Source organism: Ictalurus furcatus, chromosome 15 (assembly GCF_023375685.1).
Source record: "Ictalurus furcatus strain D&B chromosome 15, Billie_1.0, whole genome shotgun sequence".
Lineage (NCBI taxonomy): Eukaryota > Metazoa > Chordata > Actinopteri > Siluriformes > Ictaluridae > Ictalurus > Ictalurus furcatus.
In genome coordinates, this window is record NC_071269.1 from 4,541,907 (window position 1) to 4,556,069 (window position 14,163).

The 14,163-nt window shown below is 36.9% G+C and overlaps 2 protein-coding genes across 3 annotated transcripts in view; both read left to right on the forward strand.

The window, feature by feature from the left end:
- The window catches only part of hoxc10a (homeobox C10a), a 61,679-nt gene that overhangs the window by 37,741 nt on the left and 9,775 nt on the right, over positions 1-14,163 (forward strand). The gene's annotated exons all lie outside the window — the stretch shown is intronic.
- Positions 8,934-13,671, forward strand: hoxc4a (homeobox C4a). The gene is made up of 2 exons (XM_053644120.1): positions 8,934-9,804; positions 10,339-13,671. Exons 1-2 carry the CDS (start codon positions 9,372-9,374, stop codon positions 10,704-10,706), a joined length of 801 nt encoding a protein of 266 aa, XP_053500095.1. The 5' UTR covers positions 8,934-9,371; the 3' UTR covers positions 10,707-13,671.

Genomic DNA, 14,163 nt, shown 5'->3' on the forward strand with positions numbered 1-14,163 from the left:
TTTCGCACAATGTACCTAATCCTACTAAATTTGATCCTCGAGTGTAAGGACCTTCAAAAAAACAAAACAAACTGAATATTTAACTATATTTTAGATTAAACGTACAGGCTTTTTTGCGCTTACTCACCTAAACTGGAGTTTCACGGAATTTCCATGTCGCTGTGAGTTTCAACACTTGCTCTCTCTTGACTATTACGCACACTTTCGGAGCAACAGTGGCTACTAAGTTGCTTTTTTAAAGAAGGCCGCCTTTTTAGCTTTCTCTCCACGTATTTTGAAGTTTTGAGGGTTATTTATGCCAATTGCCTTAAGCAGGACCTGCGAGTGGTTCATGGAGAGCACGTGGGGTCATTAGAGTGGGTTTTATGGCCTGGAAGACCTGACAAACCCTCAATATATTTACATCATATATAATCTTAACTGTCCTCAATCGCAGCTGTTGGCTGGTAGTATCTTCGAACGAGAGAGCGGCTTTAGGGCGGTCAGTACGCTTTTACTCGTGTCAGACTACGCGGTTCGGCAAAACTCGTCTCTCGTAAATGGATCCCTGGCGATCGCAGTAAGTTGATAATCTTGTTTTTTTCCCGTTTCAAATTAAATACGTATTCTCCTTTGGAACACTCCCGGGAATTATTCAGTGCCTGTAATCCAATAGTTCTTTTTGAGAAATTGATTCGGGAAGTGCTTAATGTGCTCTGTTTTTTTTTGTTTGTTTGTTTGTTTGTTTGGTTGTTTTTTTTTGTTTTTTTTTGTTTTTTTGTTTTTTTTTTTGTAAATTATTTCTCCATCGATTCTGGAAAGTTTAGAAATTACAGCTTCTTGAACTGTAATCATTTTTAATCAGGAATTTCTTGCGTTAATTAAAAAAAAATCGTCACATGTGCTGCATGGCTTATTACACATATGTTGCACATACTTCAAAGTTGTCTCAAGGTTTTCGACACAACATGGCTCAGAATTAATACATATATACGCGTATACGTGTGTGAAATTAGTAGGTTAAGCCATAATCTCTGCTTGTCGTGGAGGAAGTGGCATTAGGAGCTTGAAAGTATTTTAAATCATCTTGTATTGGGTTGCAGATGAGAGCACAGAGTGCACCACATAGATCTTTAGATGAGACATTATGGCGGGTCATGTGCAGGGCAGACCTGCAGTGTGTTGTGCAGTGGGGTCATGTACAGGGCAGTGTGAACAACAATGCACTGCAACAAAAGTCAAAACTCGCTTTTTGCTCTTCAAATTTCCCTGTGTTTAATCACGATGCATGAGTTAGCTTTATATATATATATATATATATATATATATATATATATATATATATATATATATATATATATATATACATTTAGCTTTCAGAGATGTGAGTAACATTTCATACGCTGACTATTACCAAGCAAAAACTTACAGTCATACAAGATTAAATGCTCCATATTCTATTTGTTCACTTGAGAGACGAGGCCCTGCTGGACTATTATAATAAGTGTATGACAAGTTTAAGACATTTTTTATATTATCTTTGAATGCTACATGCTAATGTAGTCTCACATTGCTCTAATGATTAAGAAATTAACTTACGTTCTGTGATGAGAAATTAATAATTGTAACCTAATATAAATAATTATAAAATGTTTAAAATAAATTGTAAATCATGTTTCTGCAGTGCCCTATGAAAATATCATTAGCTATTTTATCTTCCGGAGCAATTTCAAGTTCATGAAGAACTCTGATTAGTCAATGAGTTTATTTCAAGTTGTAAAAAAGTAAAACGTGCAATGCGATAGTCGAGGAACACTTGTGGGATTATTTGAATAAAGAATTCTTTGTCTTTGTCGCAATGTTGATGCGGTAAAATCATCAGCATTATTGTCCAGTTTTCCCTTTTTCTTTTTGTGTATGTGTGTGGGGTGGGAGAGTTAGTGATCGAAGATGATGATTAATAAACTGTTAACAAGGAAACTTAATGTAACGGTAGATAAACTGTTCCAAGAATGTTATTAATATTGTACGTCAATTTATGGCAAAGCTACTGTATATAAGGACTACTACTACTACTACTACTACTACTAATTATTATTATTATTATTATTATTATTATTATTATTATTATTATAACAATAACAATAGTCCCTGTGGTTCTATCATCTTGGTGACTGACCGCCAGACCCTGCCCATGATAAAATGGTTACAGAAGATCATTTTTATATGTAGTATAATTATTATTATTATTATTATTATTATTATTATTAAATTTATTAGCTGTATATTTCACCACAATGCATATTTCATTTACTGTGTAGTATGTCTTTAATTTAGAGAGAGAGAGAGATTGTAGAAAGGGGAGCCCATTCTGTTAATTCCATTGAGTTGTAAATACCATGGCCATTCAGAAGGCGTTTCTCAGGGCAGCGAAATGGATGGGTATGCTTTTTCTCATAGATAAGACAAGGGCTTGAGAGCTGTGTTAAATGTATGGTTCAGTCAAAGAATTTTGTCAGAATTTATTAAAAACCTGTTTGGTTTATTTTTAATTTAACTGTAAGCGTCTAGTTGGACAACCAGCTGCCCTTTGACTATCATAAGAAGACATGTTTACTTCCCTCAAATATTCCTGCAATGTTTCAGAAATGTAAGGGTTATTGTGTGTATGTGTGTGGTGCAGTCACTAGCTTGTCTGTTTATTTCATTCTTTAAACCAAGTGTATAATGACATGTATTAAACCTAATTGTATACATACTGTCTCACTTTCAGAAGAGGGAATTTCACAGCTTGCCAGAGACTTGTCTTTTAGGACTCAGGGCAAATAAGGCATCAGGTTGTTTATTGCTTACAGCTGTGATAGTGAAGGTTACAGTTAATGTAAGAAGTCAATATTTGTATTCTACATTAAATACTGTGTAAGTGTATTAAAATAAGGCATAAAATAATTTTTAAAAATGAATACCATGTTAGCTCTTAGGTTTTAGCATTAGCTGTTTTTTCAGCCTTGGAGTGAAAATGAAGGTCAGAGTGAAGGTGAAACGATGGAACACAACTACCTGAAGGTCATGGTGGCCTGCATTATATTATTATTATAGTAGCAGATGTTGTTCTGGCTCTTGAAATCATTGTGTTTGTTTCTAAATTCATACAAGTGTGGCCTTTGTGGGTGCTGCCCTGAGGGTGAGATGGGGGCCATGTTTCACATGTTTTGACAACATAAAGTTTAGTCTATTCACTTATGATTCACAGGTGATGTTGACTAAAATAGTTGATAAGAGTTTGTACAAAATAGATTTGTGTCTCTTTATGGACACATTGTTTATTCAGACCTGAAAATCTATACTTTAAACCTTGGGATGGATAAAGAACAGTGTTTTACATGCTCCAATACAGATATTATATATGCTGTTTAAATAGTATTTTTATTAGAGCATGCAAGAATAGTCAACCTCAGTGTGCATAATTTGCATAATTTATAGGCTTTGTCAGATTATAGGCATATTTGTTTGTAATGTTTGTAATGTCCATGTTAATGCCCAAGGAAAAAGAAAGCAGAAACAGTTTTTAAAACAGCTTCAGGTTAATGCATTACACTGATGTTTACTCCACCAAGCTGTTCCATGTAGGCCTATGTGATGAATACATGAATGCATGAATTTTGCACTTAGATTACTTTATTTTCAAAATATGATTTAAATATATGATAAGGCAACATATCATTTAAGTCTTAACTTTGGTGAATAGCTCAGGAATGTGGTAGAGCCCAAGAGCCCAGAGGAGCCAGTTGACTCCCACTAGAGTTGTATCAGGAATGACCCCCCAGGGGTCTCTAGCCAGGACCTACTGGAGAAATTATATCTCACATTTGGCTTAGGAAAAGTATGGGGATCCTCAAAAAGGAACTGGAATCTGTGACAGTCTTAGTTGACTCTCTCAACTTGCTGGCATTGCAACCTTCAACAGGAAAAGTACAAGAAAAAAAATGAATGATTGATTGATCAAATTAATTAATGAATCTTAATTTTAAACTCAATCTTAAGTCTGTACTTTTTTAATCAATTATGAATTAAATACATATTAAATCATTTTCTAATGCATTCTACATTTTAGGTCCTACAATATTTGCACAAAATTGCAAATGGGATGTGCATGATTTATTTATGTCACTAACAGGACATGAGCAGTGGACAACAAAATGAAAGTAGGGAAATCAGTTCAAAGTCTAATGTGCATTCAATTTCATTTTCAATTTCACTAGAAGATATGTAATTGAGCAATTAAATGTGGTGTCCCTTCTTACAACCTTTGCAATCTTTTTACATGTACATTTTAACTCTCTGAATAGGATATTAAACATAAACGGCCATTAGGGGGTGCTGTTATATATCCTTCTGTTGTTTTTCTCCTACATTCAGGGTCAGGAGGACCTTTTTTGGCTTTAAGAGGAAATAACCTTTGTTGCACTATAATACCGACAGACCCTTTAAATTAGAATGGAAAACCACCCAGGGCATTTTGATAGGGCATGCAAAGGAATGACAAAAAACAAGTTTACATGTCAAATCTGCCTCTCAGAGCTGCCCACATTCTGTTCATGAATAAGTTCCTGTTTTGACAGGAGAATACATGTTTCAACGAGTCACCTGTTATTCACACAGCACACTAATGTTCCGTAATTCCAATGATAAGAAACACTTGGTTTATTTAATGCATTATGTGACTCTTTGTGATTAATGAGTTGGAGAATGCCATTTGGCTCAGTGAAACAGTTTATATCACGGCAATACATCTATTTCACCTTTGTGAATATTCTCCTGATGTGGTTTTAACAAATATTTTCCACATAGTTACCAACCACTAAAATGTAAAATTAAAACAACCATTTAAGGCATAAATGCGGACACTTTTAAATTGAAGCCAATCAAATTATTGTACCTTTGTAGAGACGATATCAGTGTCTGAAACTGGTTGAATATTTAGCTGCTATTGTATTAGTTTGTCTCTAAAAAGGTCTGTAGTGTATAAATAAGGCATAGTCCAAAACTGACTGTGACACAGTTCTATGTACATTTGTGAACTGCCCCGAAAGAGTGGATTTGCGTTCGTAGGTCAATTAGTGCCAGAAATAAACTAATCCATCAAGGAAATAATTCTGATAGCAGGGGCTACATACATATCATTGTCCTAGTTAAGAGAATAATGCCTTAGGAGAGTTCACTTATTTCACTAACGTGCTTAATACACTATTTTGCCCTATAATAGGCTACTTTGAGTCAAGATTTTTGTTTCCTTTTTAATACATTTATTTCACCGTGTCTGCTCTTCTCGTGCTCTCTTGCTTTCTCTTTGGTATATAAGGAAAAGAAAAGAAAAGCGTGCATAAATGACAGAACGCATTGCTATACCTGTAAGTCTGCGGTTTTTTTATATTCTCACCCTGTATTATGTAACTGCGTCTTCTTGCTTGTTTGCTACAAAAATAAGAATAGATCACCGTAGAAGCTATTTAATGAGCTGAATGTGTTTTAAAATACCGAGCCCACATGTTAGCATTGGAGTCAAATTAATTTCATCTATATTTTAGCAATAGCTTTGAGAAACCAAGCCATGCTGTTTTTTTTTTGTTTGTTTTTTGTTTTGTTTTTTTTTATAAAGGATGACCCATTTTAAAAGCGTTTTCTTATTAAAGTTGAGATAAAAGTATAGAATTAGACAACTATAACGATGCAATTGTAAGGTCAGAGATTTGGTGTAAACCAGCCAATTCACCTACTGATCCAAAACCAATTATGCTTAATACATTATAATATGTAAAACGTTGAAGTAAACAACTACTAATAATTAATATTTTTAAATGTCTAAACATACAGAACAGACAGGAAGAAATTGTATCGAAATTTGAAATATAGATATAGCTATATCCCCTAAGCATCTCCGGCACTTTAGGATCTTAACTAGTTTGCTTTAGTCGCTTTAATGGAACAGAAAATACTTAAACTAATTCATATAGCTTAACCCTTTATCTTGCCAGAAATCTTTAATAAATGTTAGACAGCTTTTACATCTACTACCAAAGTGCTGATATTATTTAGATAATAAAATATTTTCAATAAATCGAAATTAGCATGTATAAATTTTAAGCTAGATAAATGTTTATTAGTAAGGAGTGGCATAAAAATATCTATCTATCTATCTATCTATCTATCTATCTATCTATCTATCACAAAAAAAGTAATTGCAAAAAGGAACAATCAAAGACATACAAATGAAACATCAAGTAAGCCCGCGGGACTCGTTTTTTACCCCAAGTCTCTCAATAACTAGTTATTGAGCTTGTGCGGGATCTAAGGCCATTTGTGTGCAGAAGGAATTCATCGCTGTTCGCTCATCAATAACAGCTTGGCAGTGAACTATTGGAACGAGTCAAACGCGTGAGGTGAATCGCGGGTCAGGCTGTCTAACTAATATTAAAATGCGTCCGCAGCACAGGAACTGGCTCAAGTGGGTGGATGAGGGCGTTTTCAGCCTGGAGGGGGTGGACTGTGGAAAAAAAAAATCCCACCTACCGTAGACTCAAATGGTTAGCCTATCTAAACTTAGATGAAGCAGATGAAGCTAGTATTTGTTTCTTAGTAGTGCATTTTGATGTTCCTATAACGTCTGGAAATCGGTTTGGCCTTAACAAAGTTGAACTTTATTTGACGTGATTAGGCGTGAATTATTTGATGCAGCTTCAACTAGGCCATGACCTATAGACGAAGGTGTACACAGAGAAGGTGATATGTTATCTGCCTCTAAACCTGTTTATAAACTGGAGGGGAAAATGCAAGGCATGGACGTGCAGGTTACCGAGCGGTCATATGGTAATAACACGCACAATAAAACCCCGGGGAACAACAGAAACTTATTTTTCACCAGTGCTGTCATGCGCGTGCTTTGTGCACGGCGTGTTTCTGCCTGAATATTCATGTGGGGTGCACCTAGGAATTTGCAGTTTGATAGAAAATGACTCTGGAAAGAGTCGTCCACCCCCCCAGCCTCCCCCCCCGCAACACCCCCCCCCCCGGGTCTCTTTGGCTCTTTGTTGCATGTACGTATGTGTGTGCCTGTATTTGTCTGCATAACACTGAAGAAGGGAGCGAGTATCAAAAACAATTTAACCAATGTTGACATTCAAGGCATGACTTTTTTTCCCCCATTTAGATCAATTGTCTTCACGATTTACCTGGAGTTAATTTATTGTCTAAAACATGCAACACAGAAATCATAATTTCATTACACATTCAATTAAATCTGTAAATTAGGTTGTAAAACAAAATTTGTGGGCAGTCCACGCTTCTGTAGTGACATTTCCGTGACACAATTCATGTATTAAATTCGTATGTGCCGGGTTATAGTTTAGCTTATAGTATTTATGTGCAGAATTTTTACAGTCCTCAGCTAGTAAAACTTTTTGTTCAGCCCCGCCCCCTCAGACCATCAACTTAGATTACGCCCCTCAAAACGTTACAAAGAGATATGCTTCAAAAACCTTTGCTTATAATCGTGTGTTTAGTAATTCGTACAAATGAAGCGTGAATGTTGCAAGTTGCAATCTGTAATTCGAAATAGCATGAATATCTCCAAACAGGAATGTTAATGTAGACTACAAATCACACAGTACAAGCACACTATGCAGATTTACAAAAGTCATGATTTTGATTTCGAATGTGCAATTTCCAGGACACTTTGGTGATTGTGAAAATTTGCCAATATCAATATGTTTTCATATGCATGTCGTGGAAAACATGCCGCACCTAAAATGAGACTAAAATAGGCTAAATCAATTTCGTCGTTTCGTCGTCGCTAAATCAATTGAGCGTTTGTGGCAAAGGAAATATTACTTTGTTCCTGAATACAATTTTTTTCATAAAAACCTTAGTAACAACGTTTCTTTTCTTTGGAGAAAGATGACGCTTAATGAAAAGGGCAGGGTGGGGGGTGGGCTGGTGGTGGTGGCGAGGGGGGTGTCTAATGCTGAATGTTGGCCTGATCAAGCCTGTATTTCAGTATTTCTTTATGTGACCTTTTGCAGCCATAACAGAAGACGTATCTCAGTAGTTGTCTATATGTACCCTGTAGAACCGAATTTGTGTCTAAAAATAAAAACCACAAATACGTCTCTACAGGAATACATGGGCGACTTGAAAGCCACGAAAAAGAGTTTGGTTTGGTTCTCTCTCAAAACGGTTCAAAACCATTCATAAATAATGGACCCTTTCTACAGTGATGTGTTTACATCCACTCTTGCAAAGATAAGAATAGGATGACTGAAGATAGTGTGAGGTCATATCACTTGGAAAAACTAAACGTGCAGCCTGAACATGTGGGCTGTGTTTTCAGTTTTTTAAGAATGATTTAGAGTTTTTATAGTTCAATAAAACCATGAAGTCTCCCTACCAAAACTATTCACATTGCTTCTGTGGTTACTCTATAAACTCCACCACTAATACGAAATTTCTACACCTATAATGATGAAATATTACCAACAAATGACGTTTTTAAGACCTCTCAACAACATCAACAACAACAACAACAGCAACATAAACAACAAATACATAATTTTATTATTATTATTAATAATAATAATAATCATATTAATAATAATAATAATAATAATAATAATAATAATCATAATAATCATATTATTAATAATAATCATAATAATTATAATAGTAATAGTTATTATTATTTCAGGCCTCTCAACAACAAGGCCTATAAATAATAATAAAAAGAAGGAGAAGAAGAAGAAGAAGGAGAAGAAGAAGAATGGTAATAATAATAATGGTTATTATTATTATTATTATTATTATTATTATTATCAGAATTATTATTATTATTATTATTATTATTATTATTATTATTATTATTATTATTAAGCCTTTGTTTTATTGGTATAACTACTGCTAGTAAGTTTTCCAACTCGTTAAAAGGTAAAGGTGCAGCAGGTGCAGTATTTCGAAATCACTCCTCCCTATTTAAGTTTCAGTTCATTCAAAATAAGATATGAGTAACTATTTTAACACAATTTATTTGGGAGCCGTTGGCAACCAAATGGCAACTGATGGTACAAGTGTGGCAAAAAGAACGGGCCTCTCGCGCACGCATACGCACGAGAGAGAGAGAGAGAGAGAGAGAGAGAGAGAGAGCTTTGCTACACAATGGCGGAAAATTAAAGGTATGTCTACGAAAAGCTTTGGTTCCTTATCCGGGAACTGCTTCGCCTGCTGCCATTGGGCCGCGACGTCACGTGGTCAAAGTAACTTTACAGGGTTGCTCGCTAGTAGGAGGGCTTTATGGAGCAGAAAAACGCCAAAGCTAGAAAAATTATTTCCCACTCCAGAAATTAATGATCATGAGCTCGTATTTGATGGACTCTAACTACATCGATCCGAAATTTCCTCCTTGCGAGGAATATTCGCAAAATAACTACATCCCCGAACACAGTCCCGAATATTACGGCCGCGCCAGGGACGGCAGCTACCAGCATCACCACCAAGAGTTGTACCCTCCGCGGGCAAACTACCAGGAGCGCCAGTACAACTGCGCCAGCATCCCCGAGCCCGATGCCCAGAGAGGACATGGACTACCTCATTCGGGCCACCTGCTCGGGAAAGGGCAGCCTGTCTCATGTGAGCCCCCCCAGTTGCCCCTGTCCCCGGCCACTCCACCGGCAGCCTCCTCAGCCTGCAATCAAGCCACTCCGGAGCATCCCAACAGCACAGCCTCGGCCAAGCAGCCAGTTGTTTACCCATGGATGAAGAAAATTCACGTCAGCACCGGTATGTAACTTGTGTAGCGCCCAAAGCTTCCCCCTTCTTTCTAACTCTCTCACACACTCTCTCTCTGCGTCTGCCTCACTCCTCTTTTTTTTTTTACACTCATTCGCCTGACCGGCCCCTGCCATGATAGGATAGAAGCCTTTGAAATGGCACAATTGAGGCGGATTTACGACTCGGCATTGGTAATTACACCCGCCATAAATTTTATAGCCGAGGTATACTCTAGGCAGTCGTATCGCCATGTGGCTCCTCGCGCTGTGTATGCGTGCGAGAGGGAGGGAGAGTTGGGACTATAGAGAGAGAGAGAGAAAAAAACTAAGGTTTATTGTCTTGCATTAATAATTCAGGCTGAATTTAGTACGAATGTTAGCCTCATTACTAACAGCTGCTTAAGTTTTTAGATATATCTATCCCCCGCCAATCCCTCTCTACCGTCACAATTTCTTTCCAAACACGCTTGTTTACCTACTCCTTCCCTCGCTGCCTTTTCTTTTCTTTCTTTCTTCCATTCCCCTCTGCTTTTCCTCTTTCCAGTGAACTCTAGTTACAATGGAGGGGAGCCCAAGCGGTCTAGAACTGCTTACACCCGTCAGCAAGTGTTAGAACTGGAGAAGGAATTCCACTATAATCGCTACTTAACGCGACGAAGACGTATCGAGATCGCTCATTCCCTGGTTCTCTCCGAGAGGCAGATAAAAATTTGGTTTCAGAACCGCCGGATGAAGTGGAAAAAAGATCACAGGCTACCAAACACCAAAGTCAGATCCTCATCCTCCGGCATGTCCTCCGGCTCCAACACAGGCTCGTCGGCAGGCATTGTAGCGGCCGCCTCGACCAGTAACACCATGGCAGCCAACGAGGAGCTCTCCGGATCCGAGCGAGAGGATATTACGAGGTTATGAGAGAACTATTCCTCGGAGAGAAGGAAGGGAACAGCTCAAAATGACTGATTTATTTATATAACAGGATATATATTTTTTGCTTTTGTTTTTCCACTTTATTATATTTTATTTTATTTTATTTTTGGTAGGTATATTGTGCGCCCGAAGGTTTTGCTTTAAGTCCACAGTTATATAAAGTGCATGTTATATAGCATGGATTATTGCGAATACCTATTACTTTTACGCGAAACAGGGTTTAATTTATCTACTGACACAGGATGTTTTTATCTCCTGATAAAAGGGTTTTCGGACAAGGCAGTTTATGGACACTATATTCATGTTATTGAGGGCCTCTCTGTGCCCAGCTGCCAAGGTGAAGTGCACAAATGTTCTATTTATTTCACACACGAGACTGAAGGAAGTTGCTTTTATACTGTACATGGAAAAAAAAAATAATATTCCGATAGAAAACTGACCTTGAACGTCTTTGTTGATCTGAGAACAACATGCTGTGACTTAAGTGTCGTTATGAAAAGGTTAAAATCTTAAATTATCTTTTTCTTTTGTTGTGATGGCGTTGTGTTTAGGCTATTAAACCAGATTATTGTGAGATGCAATAAATCGACTTTAGTGTATTTGTGATAATATTGGTCAATAAAAGTAAGTGTCTGTTAGTTTTACATAGGTTTGGTGGGTGAATTTTATTAATGTGTAGCCTACTGTAAGCTGCATTTTCGTTCCTATATTTACAGGGACATAGAGAAATGCAATCTAAGGGTTTAGTAAAAAAAATATAACTAACATATTAACAAGCTCCATATTTCATTGTCATTTTAAATAAATTGAGGTTTAAGATATCCACATAACTCTGCATTTTAAGAGCTAGGCCTATACAATTATAACTTTTGTGTATTCGATTCATTAAGAAAATCTCTTGATTATCCAATACTCTGACTAGGACGTTAACTGTTTTCTAGCATCGCATGCAATGCATGAAACATAAATAATTTCTTAAACTGGAACTGGTCCTCCGTACCCCATTATACAATGGGTTGTGTGAGAGGGCAAAATGAATCACCCTTACATGCATTCGATTTGCTTGGCATATAATTGGGGCTTTTTAAGTGGGCTCTTCACTTTCTTGCTTAATACTGGTTGGAGCCTAGCTGCACATGTCTCTAAAAATCAGTGGCACTAGTCAAGAAATGAACTACAACCCCACTCTCTTCCAGCAGGGCACAGATAATACTTCACAGCACTATTATAGTAAACAAAGACATAGATTTCTGTATGACTATTTGGGTGACAAATTTTCTCTTTACTCAAAGACAAACAAGGTAACACGTCAATGTGCAATTGTTTTTAAATAATAAAAACAAGGATAAATAAGGCTGAAAAAGGAAATGAATAAAATTAAACTAATGTAAATGGGATTGTAAAATAACTTGAACTCAGTACCCATAAAAAAAATTTAATCCTTAGATTTGAATTAGTATCTGTGGTCCCTGGTGGGAGTATGTAGATAATTGCAATAATTATTTTTAAAAACAATTTTGTGTTATGAACTGTGGCACACTCCAAGAACACGTGCAAATTGTGTAAGTTGGTAAAAGGTATCAGAGTACTTAAAATCTGGAGTCTTCTCCATCAATACTATTTATATTACAGGTATGACAAAAATGCGTTAAGGCGCCTTAGAACAATGCACTGTTTCTTGTGTTGTTCTGCGTCTGTTTACATCACAATGTCAACAAACAGTTAATCGTTTATGCACTCTTGAAGAATTAAATATTTTAGTTTATAAATCTTAGGTTGCTGGGAATTATATACTTCTCTAGGAATTAGTGCTTTTGAAAATAAAAAAAGTGGCACGTGGTATCGTCTGAGTCAACGTCATTACTTGCTCAGAGCCCAAGGGCTGGTCTCAGGGAAAACACACACACACACACACACACACACACACACACACACACACACACACACACACAAACAAACAAACAAACAAACAAACAAACAAACAGAAAGGCCTATCGAGTTGCCATGTGTCTAACAAAAGATGAAGAGACATTCAAAAGGCGAAGCTGCTCATTTTTGTCTGTTTTTTCATGTATTTGTTTTGTTGTTTTTTTTTGCTTTTTTTTAACAATGAACAGTTGCACCTGTGCCGTTACGGCGAAAGCGTTAAAACGCTATACGCTGGCCCCTCCAGTGACAAATCTGACAGAAAAGATGTAAAAGAAATAAGAAACGGGGTTGATTAATAGTAAATCGCTCTCACTTGAATGAAGATTATACAACGGCTTGCTAGGTGGGGGGCTGTGAGGCACAAAGGAGAGAGGTATTCTAGACCATCGATCATCTGCTACACCAATAGTCATTTGTGATGCAGTGGGGTTGAACATAGGTGGGCCCACTAGAAATTGCGGGCAAATTTAAAATGGGATTCTGCGGATTTGGGAGAATGCAAATTTACCAGGGAAAGTCCTGCTTTTTGGTTAACCTGTCCTGACATGGCCGCGACTTTGGAAAAACACTAAAAAGCTCAGGCCCCGTATTCAGTGGCCATTATGTGCGTGGACAGCGGAGAGAAATGAATGTGCCCAGCTCGCAGCATCCCGACAAGTTCTTTCGAGAGGCTGTCGCCTCCATGGCGGGAGGCTGAAAGGCTACTTTACAGAAGTTTGGGGCAAGTCTTAGGAGTCGAGTTCACGTTGGGGACACATTTTCTGTCCCATTAGTTTCGTTTGAACTAAGCTGGCCAACCTTTCCCACCCTGCGACCTGACTCTCTCTCTTTCTCTCAACGTGTACTCTCTGTGCGCGCCCTCATAGGCTTCTTCAGAATTAGCAAGTTAGCTATATTGATGTACCAGCAGAGAAGACACATCTAAATGTGTTGGCCTTGCTTGCCAAAGAAGCAGTAAACTCATGCTCGCTCGCATAGGACTGGTTTGAGGGACATAGGAAAACCGTAACTTCTGCGTTGACTTGTGAGTAAGATCCTAACATAAATTAATAACGTTTTTTTGGTTTTATATATATATATATATATATATATATATATATATATATATATATATATATATATATATATATACATATATATATATATTATCATCAGGAAAATTATGTAGGAATAAAATTAGTCATAAATTAATAATAAAATCAAATTAAGCAGTGAGACACGTACATAATTCGTTAATTTTGTATTGATTAAAAGAAATTAATTAATTAATGGATTAATGGCAATTCATATGAATTCGTACTCAAAGTTATATCACCAACTTATAGCCAACTTATGAAACAACTATTACCTATTGGGATTAGGCTAATAAAATATTGACTATTGACACTAATAGACCAGTTGATGCCAACATGTTGTCCATAAATAAATGCATACACTTATAGTCTTACAGCTCCGGGGATCTCTGTTCCATCCTGAGCATGGGTTACTGTCTGTGTGAACCTTTGGGTTTTCT

Coding starts and splice junctions, on each gene's coding strand:
- hoxc4a (XM_053644120.1), top strand. CDS start 9,372: ATGATCATGAGCTCGTATTTGATGGACTCTAACTACATCGATCCGAAA. Junction 9,805..10,338: donor GAAAATTCACGTCAGCACCG/GTATGTAACTTG, acceptor TCCTCTTTCCAG/TGAACTCTAGTTACAATGGA.